General features: G+C 40.9%; 1 protein-coding gene across 6 annotated transcripts in view; it reads left to right on the top strand.

Annotated features, from left to right (window-relative positions):
* TP53BP1 (tumor protein p53 binding protein 1) overlaps positions 1–19,702 on the top strand; it is a 40,398-nt gene that overhangs the window by 9,844 nt on the left and 10,852 nt on the right. For all 6 annotated transcript variants that reach the window (XR_014885945.1, XM_085234092.1, XM_085234091.1 and 3 more), the window contains exons 4-19: positions 154–312; positions 770–851; positions 1,467–1,612; positions 2,715–2,835; positions 4,995–5,086; positions 6,426–6,652; positions 7,614–8,853; positions 11,690–11,809; positions 12,238–12,474; positions 13,005–13,050; positions 14,179–14,271; positions 15,391–15,883; positions 16,773–16,922; positions 18,210–18,496; positions 18,833–19,012; positions 19,216–19,637. Coding sequence is in view for 5 of the 6 variants with exons in the window: in XM_085234092.1 (XP_085090218.1) it covers positions 154–312; positions 770–851; positions 1,467–1,612; positions 2,715–2,835; positions 4,995–5,086; positions 6,426–6,652; positions 7,614–8,853; positions 11,690–11,809; positions 12,238–12,474; positions 13,005–13,050; positions 14,179–14,271; positions 15,391–15,883; positions 16,773–16,922; positions 18,210–18,496; positions 18,833–19,012; positions 19,216–19,637 (4,095 nt within the window). In the remaining variant the exon portion in view is untranslated. The remainder of the gene's footprint in view (positions 1–153; positions 313–769; positions 852–1,466; positions 1,613–2,714; positions 2,836–4,994; positions 5,087–6,425; positions 6,653–7,613; positions 8,854–11,689; positions 11,810–12,237; positions 12,475–13,004; positions 13,051–14,178; positions 14,272–15,390; positions 15,884–16,772; positions 16,923–18,209; positions 18,497–18,832; positions 19,013–19,215; positions 19,638–19,702) is intronic.

Genomic DNA, 19,702 nt, shown 5'->3' on the forward strand with positions numbered 1-19,702 from the left:
TTTTAATTAGTACAGCTGAGATGAGAGCATTTTAACTTATTCAGGATTTTTGCAGTCCCCTCAATTTGTCTTTTGCCTCTGTGTGTCCCCTACTCTTGTGATTATTTTGTATTTTGTTCTGTGCCTGTACTAGTTATGGGTGTTTTGTATTAGATACAGGAACATCACAGCTGCAGTTTGGAGTTCTGGAGCTCTCAGAGAGCCAGGACCTGGAGAGTGATGACGCACCCGATGAAGATGTTAGGAATCAGCTTCACTCTGGAGCAGCTATCTTTTCTTCTTCCAGAACTGTGAAGAGTGATATTAAGGATGGTGTGTGAAAATTTTCTTTATCTCTTTGTTGCTTTGTCATTTTTTTTTTTTTCCCCTCAATTTGGACGTATTATGTGTGTGTGACAGAAAATATGGTATTAGTAGTGTGCAACACTGAGTTTGCAGTTCAGAGCTGAATAGTATTTTGCCTTGTCTTTACTTTGAGCTAGTTTCATGTTTCCTTATTGCTATCCAAGTGTCGTCATTAGTTCTTGAGTGTCTCTTTCTGAGTTTATTTTCAAAACTTTCAGATACTGAATTGTATCCCTGGTAAAAGCCTCATTTCATCTTAAGAAAAAAAAATAATCTGTTATCCTTAATAGTTCAGTATTAATGCTTTTTCATGTAAAGCTTATCTTGATATATGTGTAACTTACAGAGCTATATATGCTTGTCTTTGTGTATTAATCTAGATGACCTGAGTGACAAGTGGTGTTGTTTTTCTCCACCTTTCTAGAACTGAATGTCAAAAGCAGGGAAACTGTCAGCAGCATAGAAACGTGTTCTGCTTTGGAGGGCCAACTGAAGGCATTTAAAGGGTAAAATAGTCAAAAGATTTATTTTTGAAGGCAGTGTGCATGGGCTTAATTTAAAAAAATATACTGAAATCTTTATTGTAAAGAACTGAAATATGTCTTAAAAAGAAGCTTCAGTCATAAAAGTTCAAAACCTTCATTGTTACCATATGGACACTAGACTCAGGAGAAATCTAGAGGCTAAGTGGTGGCTTCCAGGATTCTGTTGAGTATTTGCTATTGTAAATTTCATATTTTCAATTATTTTTAAATGTAAATATTAATTTTGCTGGAAGCTATTTATATTCTGTATCAGATACAAGGTAAACTAAGTGGTGTTCTATTGTTGCATTCTGCCACAAAATAGTAAAAAAAAAAAAAGAAGATGAAACTAAATTCTTAGAATTGAAGTCAGTAGAACAATCTGCATTGTGTTCAAGCAGTGCTTACAGTGGTAGAAAACTTAGAAAATGTTTCTGGGAATTTAATTTGTCAAGGATGAAGATGGTTTTTCTCAAGTGAGAGAGATCTGCCTGCTTTATTCATTTTCTTGCTATACATTGTTGAATAGCTTTCACCTATGCTGATTGCAGTTGATGCATTGAGTTTCTTGGGTCAGGGACTGTGTTGCTTTCCCAGAACACTGCTGGATGCAGAAGAACGTTCCAGGAAAGAGATGCCTGTCTCTGATTCGCCTAAAACTGAGAAATGTATTGACCCTGGCCACGAGGAGTTGGACATCTTGTCGACTCAGGAAGAGATGTTTCCTGAAAATAATGTACCAGGTAACAACAGACAGTCAAAGCAAGAATGACCATCCCAGAGATAATCATAATTATTCTTGCTTGGTCTTTTCAGTCATGTAATGTTTTAGAGTGTGAATACTGTGACTATTTTTCAGTTAATTTTTGCTAAAGTTGGTAACATCTTGGAAATGAAAGACTGTAACTGTGCTATAGACCACAGTTTCCAGTGGTGGTAATAATGCTCATCCTTTGTAGCAGCACACAGTCTAAAACGTGAACAAGTACTGTAGGCAAATGTTGCAGGCTTTCTTACGCTGAGTAACTTGGGTAAAGTGCTGACTAAACTATGTCCCCTAGTACCATATCTGCATGTTTCTTAAATACATCCAGAAATGGGATTTCCCCCACTTCCCTTGGCATCTTATTCCAGTGCTTGACCACCCTCTCCAAAATACCTCATCTAACTTTCCTCAATGCAACTTAAGGCTGTTTCCTTGTTTGATCAATTGTCACCTGAGAAAAGAGGCCAGCACGCTCCTTGCTATAACCTCCTTTCAGTTGCACAGAGCAGTGAGGTCTCTTCTCAGCCTACTTTTCTCCAGACCAAAACCCCATTCCTTCCATTATTCCTCACAAATCTCTTTTTTTCAGTCCCTTCACCTGTGTTTTTGCTCTTCTCTTCATGTGCTCTGGCATGTAAATTATGTCTCAGTTTATGCTTTAGTTTCAGTTTGTGTACAAATGTGTTAGTACTAGTATAATCTTGTATAAATCCTCTGTGCCCAGGAGGTTCAATAATAGCTTAAGCAAACTGAGTCTGTGCTGTCTTTGAATCTGTGGAGGTAATGTTGGAGCCACTGTGGATTTTTCTTCTAAAATTCTCAGATACGAAAGTATGTATAGTCCGATCTGATTTGGGGAAAAAAAATAAATCTATTCTGTAGTTAGAAGCTACGTTTATCATCTGACTTACATCTTGCTCACATTTCACATGCTGAACTTTCATGTGCTGTCCTTCATCCAGTCCTTTGTGAAAACAACCTCAGGTAGACGAGGACAAGCTGTAACTTTCCGATAAGCAGTAATTCACATTGTTGAATAAACTTCTAATCTTATTTCCTTTTGTTTAAAATTGCTGCAGGGAGTGACTGCCTTGTAACCAGAGTGGAAGAGGGAAGTTCTCTGGCATGTACCCCTGCCCGCAGCCTGCACCTCCTGCAGCTCTCTGGACAGGGATCCCTTGTACAGGAGAGCTGTTCCACGTAAGCAGAAACAAAACAAACAAACAACAAACAAACAACAAAAAAAAAACAGCAAAAGCGAACAAAGAAAACAAGAACAAAGCTACAAAATGATAACTAAGCTGTATTACAATAGTTTCTGTACCATTCCCACCACTTCATTTACCTTAATTTGTACAACCATGGCGAACTACCTTAATTTGGGCACCACATTTCCTGTGTTTGTACCTCCCAATCTGGAACATCCACATAGTTAAATAGGGCTCTCTCAGGTATCGATTCACCCGGTTTGAACAGGTATTATATTCACTATATACTTATTATACCTCTGCTTATTTAGGTGGCGTTAAATTAGAGATTGTGAGGAATTTTAAAATGTTTTGTTTCTTTCTCCTAAAGGAAAGGATGTTTGCACGTGTTTTCTTAGTCTTCTAGCATCCTTCTGTCAGAAAGTGTCCGTATGTGCATGAGGCAGGTTTTCCTCCTGCTAGGTATGGGATGCTTCAGATAGGGAGCCTTATGGAGAATATTGATTTGTTTGTATTTTTGTATGGTGTTATTTAAAGGCTTCACTTAATCTATAAAGAATGATAATGTAATTCTGTTGTTATAACTCAGATATTTTCCTTTGATTGTGTGTGGTATATGAGACTTCTGTGTAGAACTGCATATGTAATCTAGGGTGAGAGTTCACAGGTTGCTTCTAGAACGTCCTTGGTTGTGTTTGATGTTGACAGGCTATACACAGCTGAGTAGGGAATGAAGTTGCAGTTTCTAGTTTGTAACCCTGGGCTTATTTTTGAAAAGAGCTCTTTACTTAACTGAGAGACTCCTGCTGAGCTTATCAGCTCTATTCCAGCACCAGATGTCTGCTGAGAGTTCTTTCTTTGACTTGTGATGGCTCCTTTTTTTGTACATAATGATACTGGATATGGTGTACTAACAGTTCCTGCTAGCTCTGTTTGTTTCCTTTCCATGTATGTTATTGTCTTAGATGAAAGTTGTCAAAATAGACAGCAGTTCAGATTGTGTTCTGGCAAGGTTTCTCTGACTTTTGAACCTGAATTGCTGACTGATTTTTTTTTTTTTTTTTAATTTGATTTTGAGAAGACTGGCCAGAACTTTCTGCTTCATGTTTAGAGTGTTCAGTCTCCTCTGCCCACCCCACTAACAATAAAGCATGAATAATTTCTTTCTCTCTACTCCCCTGCCACGTGGGGGTTCTTATTTTGCAGTTTCCCTGTCAACCACACATTGTTATTATCAACATATGCTTTTGTCTTTCGTATCTTAAAACCATGTCCTTGACACTTTTGCTTTCTCAGCTACTGCATTATTTATCTCTAAAAGAACTGTATACACTGTAGCAATTATCTGTAGATGTTTCATACTGCACAATGTGAAGAGCAAAAAATGTTCTCAAAACAAACGGGTTAGGTGACCAGGTTGTGGTCTATTTGTTAACCAGTGCTGTTGCAGGCAGTGAGGAGGAGACTACAGTCTCCCTAATTTTCTATTAAGTATGCATTGTCAAGTGATTTTCTAGTCATATTATTTGTGGGCAAAGCTCAAACCAAATGCAGTTTGGTTTGCAGTTGGTAAAATTTCTTCTACAAAGGGGGAGTGTGGCTTTATTTTCCAGTAAAATGAAGTAATTGTGCCTGTGTAGCCAATGACTGTTTCTCAGGTCTCTTGCTAGTAAACCTCTGTGTATGGGAACTCTTGAGTCACAGCTGACCCACTGATTGAGCACCTGGGGAAAGGACCGGTCAGCCCTGGGAGCGCAGGTGAAGGCAGTGCAGCTGTGGGGCAGGATGGGTGCAGCCTGGCCGCACCTCTCTTAGGGCTCATTTCAGGGCTGACTGCCACCGGGGAGGGATGCCTGGTTGGAGATCCCTCCTTGGTGAAGCTTTCTCCTGTGAACTGGAATCTTCTGATATGGGTGGGCAATCTTCTTCCTTTCCTTCGTAGGACCTTTCTATTGTGGCAGTCCTTCCATCATCACATCTGTGTTGTAATACCTTTCCCATTGTATTGATCTGTCCAATTGCTGTACCCCTGGTACTTTCCTCTTGTGACAGGACTTGTATTGTGGCAAGGTAGAGTTGTATTTGGGGAGAAGTTAATATATTTTCTAGTGATATGTTTCCTTGTCCGTGTTACCTTTTCTTGGTCTGCAGTGGCTCTCCAGGTGTAGTTGTTCCTTCTCCTGTTGGCCTAGCATCCAATGCTCTCATCCCTGGCAGTCCTACTGAACAGGACCAATCAAAAGGTAATTTTTTTTTCCTGTATGTTCACCTGCTGCTGTGTTTCTTTGCTCTGTAGTTTAGTTTGGGTATGCAGCCTTTTCAGGACTTGTTCAGATTGCTCTTAAAGTATAAAGCAGGATTGAGGGTGCTTGAAGAACTAGATCTGGGGAGGCCTGTAATTGTGACTCCTGATAACCTATTTCTTGCATAACTATCATAATAAAATTGATTTTGTTGTCTAGTTTTATTTCATTATGAAGGATGAGGAATACTTCATATGGAATACAGATTGCTGCTTGCCACTGGCCTCCTTTCTTAGGGACGAGCCATTCTTTTGCTATAGGTAAATAGGCGTCAGTCTTAAACATGTGCTGTTAGAGCAGTAAGGAAGATAGGAGAGAGCATCTTGCCTTAACTGACCTTTTCAGTACTTAAGAGTTTTTGTATGTTACATGCGTGTGTTCTAAAAGATTGTGCCAAGACAGCTCGTTCTCTGCAGTACCTTGGTTCTGGCATGTTACCTGGTTGCTATCAGGGTTAACATATCCCCACAGACTTCCAGTATTATGGAAAATTCCTGTTCCTTCCTGTGAGATGTGCATCTCATTTGCTGCACAGAATCTGGAGTACCTTTAGAATATATGTTTAGTTAGTGGGGTTTGAGTATGGTTGCATTTTAATAGAAGTAGCAAAAGAAAAAAGTCCTCAGAAAAATACTTTACATAAACTTCAGATACTTGTTTTCTAGTTGTAGGAGTTCTGGACCTTAGGTAACAAGATAGTTATGTGAACTTTTAACAAAACACTTTCTTCTCCCTCCTCTCCCTTGCAATTAAGGATAGTGTAGCAGAAATGCTAAGTCACAGCCTGAAGCAGTGATGGAGCAGCTGGTGGGAAGGCAGGGCCAGCCCAGGGGAGCTCAGGTGCGTGTAATGCATTGCACTGAGTGACAAGAAGGGCTGGAGCCAGGATCCGCCCCTTCCAGCCCACATTTAAGGGTTGGCAGTGGAGGTGAGGGTATCTCTCTGGAGATCCCTGCCTCCCCAAGGCCTTCTGAAGGTAAACAGTTTCTTTCCTTCATTTGTGTCTGTGGCTGCTGCGTTTGGGCTTGTCCTTATTTGCTGCAGCCAAAGACTTTGCCATCCTGCTATTATTGCTGTACTTACCATACATTAGAGTGCTACAGATAGTTTTGTTGATTTCCCCACCCTCGCAAATTATTTATCTTGAGATAATATCAAGTTCACCCATTGAAGTGTGAGAATGTTGCATAGGCTGCTAAAATAAGTCTTTTAACAGTAATGTTGGATACTGGGTATAACACAGGCATCTCCTTGTAATTTTTCTGTTCTCTAAAACCAGATGAACATGTGGATGTCTCTACCACTGCAGAAGGGAGAGAGCTGGTGCAGAAGGGACAGAAGGAAAAGAGACTGATGCAGGAGGAGCAGAAGAGAGATGAGCTAGTGGAGATGGTTATTCCCCCAGGGCCTCCTGTCCTGCCACAGGCTTCAACTCCAGTGTCCCAGACTGCCCCAGCCTTCTTTCCTGAATCTCTACCTATACCATCACAACCAGTGTTCTCTCATGTAAGTGTTCATGTAAATATCTTTTTGGATGTAATTTTTTGTGGTGGTTGCAAAAATGTAATTTGAATCAATCTCTGTGCTTCTGTATTGGACTTCCCTACTGAGATGGTTCACATGAGCTTCCCTTTTCCCAGCAGTCGCGTTTGTACATTAATGATACTCTTCTGTATGTGTAATCGTGTAGCACTTTAGCCTGCAGAGAGAATGCATAACACCTTAAGAGGGCATGGTTACTGAACATAGGATTAGTTATCTTTCCATCTATGTTAGAAACTTCTTCTGTGCTTTTGTGTTATTTCTTTAAAAGGCTGCTGTTTTTAATACCCAACTGGACGTTCAGCTTCCCAAACTATGTCAGAAGTTGAACTTTATCAGGGCTTCCACTTTGATCATTACTCGCCATGGATAAGCTGAAACTGTTTTGCCTTTGTATTCTACTATAGAATGCTAGAATTCGCTTACTGCAAATGTATTTTGAGTTGCTTATTCTTACTGTCATTTTTCTCAGGATTGCAAAGGGCTTTAACAGATACTTTGTGGCATTGTAGCTCAGTGTAACAAATTTAATCAATTTAAGGCAGTAAATAGAAGTTGTGATGGAGATTTTACTAGTTGAGGCAGGGGTTTCTCCATAGCTGAAAGTGGCTTTTGTACTAATATGATAGATTATTACAAAGACTCTTTCCGGAACTCTGTTGTTTGACTACAATCAGCTACTGATTTACCATAGTTGCCTGTGCTTCATAGTTTGGTAATAGGAGGGGTGAATTAAAGAGCTTGTGTGACTGCTGCAGAGGTACTGAAAAGTAATGGATTATAACTTTTGTCAGTGAGGCACTCGTGTATATGGATTAAAAATCTGTTTCATAATCCTTCATCATTAGAAATAATAAGTGGCCCTATTTGGGATACCCTGATGTTCAGTGTCCCAATTCTTAATATTTTATTTTATTTTTTTTAGGATATCTTTGTTCCAACTCAGAGTCCAGAGAAGAGTGAGGGAGAAGAAAAAGCTGCTGTTTCAACTTATTCATGTATGCCAGGACACCTTTCTGGACCCACAGATACTTTGTCAAAGATGCCTGTGGAAGACTCTGTGTCACAGCCTTCTGAGTCCTGTAATCTGATGCTTTCTGCAAGTGGATGCAGCCAGCCCACAAACACAGAAATCAGTTCAGACTCTCTGAAAACTGGCCATGATAACGAAGCTACGCAGATCCAGATAACTTCTGAATGTAGTATTTCAGAAATCAGACTTTCTTCTGTGGAGAACAATGACAGAAAAATGAGACTGGATGCAGGCCATCAAGCCCTCTCTGAGAACTGTGAAAAACCAAAAAAGGAGGATATACGTACGGCAGGAAAGCCTGTCATGCAGTTAGGTAGTGCAGAAACAGCAGGAGATGAGACATTAGGCCCTACAGCCCATCAGGCTCACAGGTGTATTTCTGGAAGTCAGGCTGCTGCAGATCAGTCTCGCCATGAAATTTCATCCTGTGGTGATGGAAAAGAAGGTCAGTTAAAGGGTTATTCACTGAAGGAGAGCTCTCAATATGAGTCAGTTCCTGAGACTCAGCCTGAAGAACAGGAAGAGAAGATGCACGTAGAAGAGAAGCAAATGAATGAAGATGAGTCTCTTGTTAACATGACAGTTTCTCAGAGGTTCCTTCTTGAAGGGAAGGAAGAGCACCACGAAGAGATGGAAGTAGAATTTGCTGGTGGTTCTTGTGAAAATAGCAAAGAACTGTCTGTCAAGACTCAAGAACTTGGAAAGATTAGACCAGAATGCTGCCGAAAAGAAACTTTAAAAGATGGTACTTTTGGCACTGGAGAAGCAAAGAATGTGGATAAACTGTCCTTTAAAGCTGCTTCAGAAAGCATGCCGAAGCTGAATGAAGTTTTATCTAAGCCTTCTGTAGGGGAGTTATTAGAACAGCACAATTTGTTTCCTAAATTAAAGGTTGACATTCCATCTGAGATGGCATTGTGTGCCAAAAGCCATGCAGAAAGTTCAGAATTACATCAGATAATGGACACTCAACCATCACAGCAAGAGAGGGAAGCTGACATACTGATGACTCAGAAGGAGAATCAGGTGCCAAAGACTACAGCAATTACTGCTATGACAGTGAATCTGGAGCAAGAAGAGCAGATGCAGCCAGAGAAGCAGACAGCTGCTATGTCCCCCAGTCCTTCCAATGGTAAGTGAATTTTGGTTAGTAATTCTTGGGTGTAGGCTTTGAATGATGTCAGTGTGTACAATCCTCAGCACTGGTCCTCAGCTCACATTAGAACAGTGAACCTTCAGAGCAGCACTGCAGATTACTCTTACATGTGTAACATGCCTGTACTTTTTTCCCCTTTGTAGCACTATTGCAGGCAAGAATGATGAAGTAATTAATGTTCCTAATAGCTACTCACTGCTTTATGGTAGAAGCTCTCAGCAATTTTGAAAATTCTGACCTTGGCAATGCTGATGGATTTTTGTAACTACTTTTTTTTTTCTCTTGAAGCAACAAAACTAGTGTTCTTGAAAGGAAAAGTGTGTGGTAGTCTGTGATTCTTCTTTTTGTCTCCTTGGTTGGTTCACTTAGTTTTTAATTTGTTTTTTTATTTCTTTTTCTTTCATTCTGAGGGGAGGATTTTCTTTGTGGAGTTGCATGTGCATATAGCATCAAAAACAACAAATCTATCTTGAGAGTATTTCTTTAAAGTTGAATGGCTTTTCACAGTCAGCCTGTTGATCGGCAGTGTTCCTTCATGTATCCCTTTTTTTTGTTTGTGTTTTTTGAACTGGGATGAGGTCTTTTGCAGTAAGCTAAAACAAGGGATGGTTCTGGCTGAAACTTAACCTACAACAGATTTTAAAGAAATAAAGGAATCTTTTCACTGTTTTGCTGTGCAGCTATGCACAGGGAGGAAGGAGGACCCAGGGAACTATAGGCCAGTGAGCCTCACTTCTGTACCTGGGAAGATCATGGAACAGATCCTCCTGGAAGACACGTTAAGGCGCATGAGGGACGAGCAGGTGATTAGACAGCCAGCATGGCTTCACTAAGGGAAGACTGCCTGAGAAATCTGGTGGCCTTCTCTGATGGAGTGGTGGTGTTAGTGGACAAAGGGAAGGCAACTGATAACATTTACCTGGACTTATGTAAGGCCTTTGGCATAGTCCCTGCCACATCCTTACCTGTGTTGGAGACGGATGGATTTGAAGGGTGGACTATCTGTAGACAAGGAGTTAGTGGGAAGGTTGCAGCGAGTGTTGTGGCTCAGTGTCCTGGTGGAGGCCAGTGATGAACGGTGTCTCCCAGGGATCCATCATGGGACCCTTCCCTAATCCTAGTGGGACCCTAATCAGGACCCTTTCAACCCAATCGTTATGTGATTATTTAATATGAAGGTGAATGTTGGAATGTTTTGATGCTGTATTTGTAGTTTTCTCTAACGAAAAGAAGGAAAAATAGCTTTATTGTGTAGAAAATAATATTCCGGGGGAATCTGGTCAAAATACTGTTAAGGAAGTTAATAGATCTCATTTTATGGCATTTTGAGATCTCACAGTAATTTTCCTATGAACGAGTCTAGGGCATTCTGTACGTAGGGAGTGGGTATTTCTGATGGCAGTTTGTCATAGTCAAGAGAACAGTGGTGTTTGAACACGAGAATAGAAAAATAAGCTGTATTTGGAGAAAACGAACTCAAACTGATGCTACTGGTTGTAGCAAAATATAAATGTATAAAATACATACTTGTATTATGCTATTGGGTTTATGTTAGGAGGGAATTAAAGCTTTTGAGATGTTCTGCCTGCTTGCTCCTGAAACAAGTGGAAAAGGATACAGTGGTGTTTTTTCCTTAACCATTGCTCAGTCGTTAAGGTGTGAAGAGCTGTAGAGCATCCAGCTTCTCCTAATGCAGTTTTGTTCTAACAACACTTATTCCAGTGAAAGCCTAGTCGCTTGTCAGCAGGGTATGAAGGACACAAGTACACAAAAACATAGCGTGAGGACTGAAAGGATCTCAAAGAGTAGCCCAACAAGTGGGAGTAGAAACAGTGAAATTTGGTTTTCTTGGCTGCAAGCACATACTGCTTACTGTTTGTTGTCCACTGGAGCCCCGAACTCATTTTCCACAGGGCTGCTCTGTTCACTCATTGCCCAGCCTGTATTTGTGCTTGGGATTGCCCTTACCCAGATGTAGGATCGTGCAGTTGGCCTTTTTGAACTTCATGAGGTTCATTGGGCCCACTTCCCAAGTCTGTCAGGATCAGTCTCACTGCTCAGCTTGGCATTGTCAGCAGACTTGATGGGAGTGCACTCAGTCCCACTGTCTGTGTCACCAGCAAAGGTGTCAAGTAGTTTTTGTCTTAGTACAGCCCCCTGTGCCATACCACTTGTCACTGTTCTCCACCTGGACATTGGGCTGCTGACTGTGACTTTTTGAAGGCAATCACCCACGTTTCCTTCTTCTGAGTGGTCCATCTGTGAAGTCCACCTCTCGTTTTGGACACGGGTGTTGCGTGAGGCAGAATAAAGCTTCTTGGATGAGTCCAGCTAGATGATGTAAATTGCTCTTCCATTGTCCATGATGGTAATGCATTGTTTTGCATGAGGTCAGATTTTAATTCAGGCAATGTGTAGTTCTTACGATTTATTTATACCTTAACCTTAATTTCTATTTCTAGCCGCCTTCTGTGCAAAATCCTGAGCATTTCTCAAGCAAACCTACATTCTATGAAAGTTCAATTTGTGTCTCTGCATTTAGTCTCATCTTTGTCTAAATTCTGAGGATGATTCCATCAAGGCCACTGCAGTCCAGTCTTAAACCAAGAGAGAATTTCCACACAAAATGGTGAGGAACATCAATTAGAGCAGCAGTCCTGAGCCAGTAACTGATCGGTCAGGATGATTTTGTACAGTACAGCACCAGAGCTATGCTTTTTCCTCACTTCTACACCGCACTGAGTTATGCTTTCGGTACTTGAACTGGAACGTCCTCCTGAAATTATTAATGCTGGCTCTTCCTGACTTCTAGGAACACCATTTCATTTCACTTTGCCAAAGGAGGGTGATACCATTCAACCGCTGACCAGTGTAACACCACCTCTCACTGGCCAACTTAAAATGGGACCTAGAAGACACAGCACACCAATTGGTAAGTTTAATCTGAACAGTTCTTCAGTAAAAGCCTGTTCAGAAGCTTTTGTTTCTAGATGCAGAATGATTGGATAACTCAAATGTATCATAGCAAAAAAGACATCAGTACTCTATGAGGAGGGCTCATCCCTCTAGTGCTGCTTGATTATTGGGCTGTATGAAGCACATTCACCTTATTCATTATGTTTATGTATATACACCTCATTAAAGGATACAGGAGACCCCTCTGAGGAGAGGGAGGGGAAGTTAGATAACAAGATGATTCTTTTTTTGCAAGACCTTCTCTGCCAAGGTCACATGAAACAACAGCCTGTAGTTGCTGAATAAAGGGATGCTTTGGTAACAGTAAATTATTCTCATCACAAGTTGAGTGGAAACCATGGTGGCTACTTGCATATGTACTCTTCTGTTGTTTTCCTGTTTCAGTGGATGATAGTTGTCCAGACAGCACGATAGCAACTAGTGATGTTACAGCAGAGGGCACAATGGGGACCAACAGTGTCACCGTGGAAAGTGCAGTGGTGTCAGCAGATGTGTCAGAAGTGTGTGAAAAAGGAGATTCTTGTGCAGTTCCTGAGGCTGATGTAAAACTCTCTCTACGAATGAACCTTGTTACCCCCATGAACGATGGGAGCGATGAGTCCCTACCATTCAGCTTGGAAAGTAAGAGCATGAAGCATCAGAATGCACAGGTTATACTGGATCTTAGCCTTAACTCAGAATCTCTCCGTAGTATTCCCTGATAAAGTCTCTGTAATGCTGTTTTTCTTCTGGGACACTAGTGTCACTTAAATTTGCTTCTGTTTGTACAATGCTTTAAGCAAGGTTAGAGTGAAAAGAGAGGCCTCTGTTATGAGGAAAGGTATGTCAAGCAGACTGAAAATTGTGATGTATAGTGGCAATGTCCCTGGACAGGAAATAGATTACATTGAAGGAAAGAAAAGATAATGAAAGTGTAATTTGATTACATAAGACTGACAGCGTTTTAATCAGAACAGCAGCACAGTCTGTTAGTCTAGAACTTGAGATATTTATACGAAATACACACAAGCTCAAGCCTACAATGGTGAGTTGGGTGGGAGGTCTGGGGTCACTTGGTCTGACTTTGTGTGACCTCTCAGCTGAATATGGGGTGCTTGGAAAGGCAGAGGAGACTGGAACTGAAATTCTGTCTCCCTTCCCTCTTGTTTCAGAGCCCACAGCCAGTGATAGGAAAACTGGATCCTCTGCTGCTGCCAGGTAACCAGGCTTGTTGATGTGCAGAGTTAATTCAGAAATCTGGTTAGATCTCTTTCCTACTCATTACTAGAGACGGGTTAAAAAATTAAAGTGAGACACAGGAGCTCTTTTAGAGGCAGCCACATCATGAACTCTTTAGTTCTCCAATCAAGTTCAACTATGTAGGCATGGATACAGGGTGGGTGCCCCACCTGCTGTTTCACTGCAGGCTTTGTGCTTCCTGACAGCATCAGCATTTTGCCTCATTTTGATTATAGTCAGAACAGAAATTGATGTCTTGTGCAGTCCAGAATGCAAGTCTGCACTATCCAGCTCTTATACTTAAACACATGGTTTCCTCTTTTCTTACTGTCAATTTTCTACAAAGAATCTCAGCTCTGAGGAGTTCTGAAAGAAAATTCTTTTTGGTGTGAGGCTGATAGAAGAAACATAACAAAGTCACTGATGTACTGAGATCACAGTTTAATTTGTTGACCAAAATGTAAGTTACTCCCTTGATCTTTTCCTCTGTATGTATCTATTTTATCTCTTATGTAAGAAATACAGTTTCAGAGGCTGGTTGCTGTGTACTATATTTCCACAGTGCCTAGCGCTGCTTGAATGTAACTTTTGGGCTGTATGTTTTGTAAGTACTGATAACAATGAGTTGGAGGACCCTGTCTCTAGTAGTAGAAGTGAATGTAATGGTTTGAAGCAGAGAAACTTTTTGAAGTAAACTTTTTGAGGATAAGTTGCCTTTCTAGGTGTAGATTGAACTCTCAGGGTCTGCATTATGACTCTTACTCCTCACATTTTTGCTGTGTTGTGAAGATTCTGAGTTAAGCCATAAATGATCTAATGGTGTTCCCCAATGGCTACTGGAAGTAGTGGTTGGTGAAACTCCTGACAATCTGCAGTTTTTGACCCTCCATTTTCTGCAGTCACTAGATTGCTCTTGGCTGTGAGGTTTTTGGCAGAAATGACAGAAATGCTTATGCAAAATGTTTCTTGATCTTTGAGTCTGACCATCTCATTGGTTCTGTGACTGTATAAGTCAACAAAGTCAGTGCCAGTTGTTGTCTTGAGGAGCTGTAGTTCTGTCGTATTTTCACACTCTCCAATGTGCTTTTTTTAAATCTGCATTGCTAGCTCCCAGAAAGCATCATCTGTATTTAGTCGTGTCTGTGAAGTTCGGCGAGAGGAGGAGGCTAGAGACCACAGCCTTTCAGCTTCTCCATTTAGGTAACTATTTACAGTCTTTGCCTGCCAGTCAAATTTGGATTTAACTGCACTTTTGTTGATGCAGGGGGAAAAAAAACACAATTATGTTCAAAGTCATTGTTGTAAGTCTGGGTAACTTAAAAGGTTGGGGGGCTGAGTATAGTAAGTACTGTATGTCTGTGTGTCACTTGATGATCAGACTTTGGCTGAGTAGTGATGTGATTCCAGCTGGCTGATAAGCTTTGGTAAATCTGGAGCTTGGGAGGGATGAGATAATCATTTTTTCCATACCTTTTCTTGCTCCCTTCTCCAGGTCTTGTGACCTATTATTGTCTTTGTTACTCCCTGTCTAAGTAAAGTCCATATATTTTTGCTGTCTGCAGTCCCTTTTAAAAGCGCTGTACTCCTGCACTGCTGATAAGGATAAAGCTGCCTGACCTAGTATAGAAATCTGCTGCTTCACTGTTTTGCATTCTGTCTTCTGGTGAAGGCAGCGAGGTTTTGACCTATGGAGAAAGAGTAACCTATATTGCAAGAGTATTGAATGATTACTCTCAATATTGTAATGACTAGGGTATTCCAGTGCTGGACAGTACGGATAATGTAAGACAGTCACACCTCAAAGCTTGTTAGGTATGAGGAAGGCCAGGTGTGTGCTTCTAGTAATACTCAGTGTATAAGGTTGATATAATGATCAATAGCACCGTTGACAGGGCAGAGGAATTCTAGTGGAAATACTGCAGTTTGTGTGGATGCCCCTGCCTGTTGGTGGGTGTAATTACTGATTTCAAACTAATGGAGTGCCAGAGCAAACTGTAGCAACAACATTAGTATGGCTTGACTTGCAGAAACATTTTGCACAGATGGTGCCTGTTATGTGAGGTGTATGTCTTATCAGAGTTTGAAGAGACTCCTAATTTTTTGTAGTGTCAGCCGTTCTTCCAGCGGCTGTGTGGCTCAGCTGAGAGATGTTGAGGTTATTGGATAATTTGAAAACTCACTGAGTTCCGTGCAATCTTAAGAAGCAATTAGATGATTGCACTGCTGTTTTTTTCAGTAGTATTTTCACCTGAGTGACAATATTGGGCTTCTTGCTTTTTTTCCATCAGTAATTTAGATCTGCATATTACTGGTTTGCAGGGAAAATCTATTCAGCTTTCCTGGCACAGAAAAGAATGCTGAAATACGTGAAAATCCTAGTGATCAGCAACACAGAGCAGATGGTGATGAACGGCTCCTAATACTTCAGAGACTGCAGCAGGGCTGCCATCAACAACCTCCTTGTACAGAGCAGAAAGAGTCGGTGGAGGCTGGTATTGTAATAACAACTCAGATAGAAGAAGGGGCAAGAATGCAACAGAAACCAAGTAAGGTGGTTGCAGTTGATGAAAGCCAAGGGAAGCAGGCTGATACCAATAATAAAGGGATTCAAACTACAGCAGACTGTCTTTTTACCCCAACAACTGTTACAACAGCAACACAGACAGCAGAAGGAACTTATAGGCGAGTGGATGTGGGAACCAGTATGTGTGGGCAAAGACCTGGGCGACAAGATGTAAACATCCAAACTGAGGAGGGTGGACAAAAGCTTGTGAATACCTCTGCGGAAGACACAGACTCTCTACACAGTCAGGTGGGATGAAGGCTGCCTGTATTAAATTTTTACTAGCTTAACTCAGTGAAGTATTCTTGTAGTCAGTAAACTCACTAACTTTTTTTCTCAACCAAAAAAAGCCAGAAGACTGTTTTAAAACATTAATATCACGAGATTTTTTTAAAATCTCAGCTGTAGACAACTGCAAGGTAGCAGTACTCACCAGATAAGTTTGGGAAGTAAATGTCTCAGTATTTTCTAGGAAAATATGGCAAGTAATTTTTTTTGTATTTCTGTCCAGATGTTGATAATATTTAAAAAACTAAAAATCACCTTTTGTTGGAGGAAAAGTATCAAATTTTTGCTGTTTGTGCCAGTAAACTTCAGGCAGCTGATTCTGCCACTCCATTTGATGACAATGGGTGAGCACATCAAGGAATAGCTCCTCTAGTTGAGTATTTCAAAAAGGTTAATTTCAAAATTAGTATTTCAGAAAGTTTTTTGAAGACTCAAAGTCACTGCTTTGAAGTTACACTTTGCAGGTTTCTTGAGACTATAAGGACTAGAAAATTATCTTTTCTAAATTTGAATTGAGAATTGTGTGTCCTATGGGAAATAGGAGATTAGAGGAGATAAATACACTGCGTAATGGTTTTGATTTTTGGATCTACCTGAGAGTATATGGAATGAACATCAGAAGCCATACTGAGCTGTTTCCTCCTTGGGCTGATGTGATTTCCCTTACCCCTCAACAAATGAAAAAATGTTTGCTTCTCCCTTGTTCTAGGTCTTTCATGTTGCATCTGATTTTCAACAAGGTGGTGAAAGGTTTCCTACTACAGTGTTTGTGTGTGGTGTGGGGAAAAAACTGTACTGCAGAGATCTTGGTGGTTGTCTGTTTTGATTTTAATTTATCTCTTCATTACAGGGAGAGGATGAATTTAACCTTCATCCTCCCAGAGGTCAGGTTCAGCGCCGCCACGTGCGAACTATTCGAGAGGTGCGCACTGTGGTTACCCGCATTACAACAGATGTTTACTACATAAATGGTGCAGAGGTGGAACGGAAGGTAGTTGAGGTAAGTTCCCATTTCCAGGGTTAAATTAAATAACATGTTGGCTGAAGAATGAAGTAATGAAAATGAAAACACTATGGCTGCAGAAAGCATCAGTGAGCGAGCAATCCAATGTGCTGTGATGACAAACTGGTCTCCATGAGCAAGTGTGAAGACCATCCTATGTACATGGAAAGCTGTGTGGTTTTATGTGGCATTGGTGCATTCTGTGCCTGTTACTGTATTCTCATGACACGCTTTTTGTTTTAATTACCCAGGGACGGAACAGAAGACTTCACTGAGCTTCTAGCTATTTCAAAACCTTTCCATTTTGTCAGAACGGATACTTCAGAATGGGCAGAAATTCTGTTAGCAAAAATCACATCTTCCTGTAAAATTGAACTATTTCAAGCTGTTCGTTATGTTTTGCAGCTGTGTTACTTCTTACCTGTGGTCCACAGACTTCTGAGTTCTGTGGATCAGATTCTAGAAAACACAAAAAATAAGCAAGCCAATTTTTAGTATGGTTCTGTTGCTGTATTCATTCATCAAAAGATCCAAAAAGGGAAATTCAAAGAACAGTCAACAGATGCTGATTTGATATACATGGTAATCTTATTGGCCTGCTAGCAATAAAACTTTACTGCTATTCTGGTATACAGGTAAAAATCATAAGTGTCTTGTGCTGCATTGCTACAATGATTAATGGCATAAAGAGAAAAAATTATTTAAGTTGTGCCTTCATACTTGTCACTACATGTGAAATTATTTATTGTAACATTAAAATACAGAATTAAATTTCCTTAAATGTGTTTGCATAGGCTGTGTGAACACAACTGTATAACTGTTTTCAATTCATCTGTCAACATTTGGTATCAGTATTTTGTTGACACATATATCCATGGAACTTGAATAGCTCCAGGAAAGTGACTAGCTCTCAGGAAATTGATCTTGGCTTATTAGTAACCAATCACTATTAGTATCTCAAATAGTTTTTACAGTCTCCCACTCTGAAAGGGTGGAAATTATTCAAAGCCAGACTAACTTATGATTTTGAATTTGTAATCATCCAACCTCTATTCTGGTGACTTTTTATCTTTTTTTCATGTGATGCCTTCATATAGGAGCAGCTACATGGTCAGAGCTGCTGTCTGCCATAGAGCAGTCCAGGCTCAATCTGCATAGCTGTTTTCAGTCTCATGAACATGTTCTTGACTTGTCTGTGCTCTTGCCTGGTGATTGCAGAGCTTCCATCTAGCAAGTTCATCACCTTCAAGTGACTGCTTTTTTTTTTTTTTTTCTTCTCAAAAGGAAACTGAGGAGCCTGTAGTGGAGTGCCAGGAGTGTGAGACTGACACGTCCTCCTCTAGAACTACAGTTGGCTCATCGCTGACTTCAGGGGACCTTGGTGATGTCAGCTCCTTTTCTTCTAAGGCCTCAAGCCTCCACCGCACATCCAGTGGAGCAAGCAGCAGTCTCTCTGCCACACACAGCAGCAGTTCAGCACGAGGAACTGGAGCTGTCAAAGGGAAAGTGTGCAGTACAGAAAGTGGAGAGTTTGCTTTACCTATTGGCAGAGGTGTCTTAGGAAAACTAAGGTATGTGCAGGGCCTCGAATGGAAGATAAGATATTTTACAGAAGTGAACAGCTGGCTTGGGTGGAATTTGAAGCAGGGTAGACTCTAAACCAGGGATTTTTATGTTGATGAACAGAAACAATGAAACAGTCTTTGTTTTCCCATCTGTTTTTTTTTTTTTTTTTTTTTTTTTTTGGAAAAAGTAGTGGTTGTTTCCTCATGATGCATTGCTTTGCTTGAGCTCTTCAAGAGTTTAGAAGATGAGCAAAATCTTTAAGAGTCTTTAAGGGATATGGGAGAGTATAGTGAAGTTGCATCTCTTTCTGGAATGGTTAACTGAACGCATGATTTCTCTAGCCCTAGGAAAGGAGTTGGTCAACCAGTATCTCCTCTCAGAGTTAGTCAGGCAGGAGCAGCACTTCTTTGTGAGGAAGAGGAGGACTCTATGCTTGGTACTCGCCAGGGTGGCAAAGCACCTGTGACACCTCGTGGGCGAGGAAGAAGAGGCCGCCCACCGTCCCGAACAACTGGAACAAGGTACTGTGGGAAAAGGAGCCTGTGATCTTAATTTATTGTCAAAGAAGAGAACAGGGAACTATTGTCATAATGTGATGGAAAATGAATTAAGTGTTTCAGGAGGTAATTTTTGATGATAGTGTGTAGTAGCAATAGGCATGTAGCACAAATATTCTTTGGTAAATTTTTTGTTCCTTCTGAGACTGTTCTTGTGTTTTCTCCAGAGATTTAGCTGGAATTCCTGTTGTAGAGGATCTCTCAACTACAGGATCACCTGAGGAGAAATCATTTGTTCGTACAATTCGCCTACCAGATGGAGGGGAGAAATCTGACGCATCTGGCTTCTGTGCCTTACGTCGAAGTGACTCTCCAGAAATCCCATTACAGGTGGTGGCTGGTCCTTCAGACTGTGCAGACTCATCTGCTGGGAGCAGCTTTGTGGGCCTCAGGGTTGTAGCAAAGTGGTCTTCAAATGGGTACTTCTATTCTGGAATGATTACTCAAGATGTTGGAGCGGGGAAGTACAAACTTCTCTTTGATGATGGCTATGAATGCGATGTACTAGGAAAAGATATTTTACTCTGTGACCCTATCCCCTTGGAGACTGAAGTAACTGCGCTCTCAGAGGATGAGTACTTCAGTGCAGGTAAGGGTAGTCCTTGAGCTCTCAAGCTGCCCAATCCAGTGAGAAATGAGTGCTCCTCAACCTGG

This window comes from Meleagris gallopavo, chromosome 12, assembly GCF_905368555.1.
Source record: "Meleagris gallopavo chromosome 12, MGAL_WU_HG_1.1, whole genome shotgun sequence".
NCBI lineage: Eukaryota > Metazoa > Chordata > Aves > Galliformes > Phasianidae > Meleagris > Meleagris gallopavo.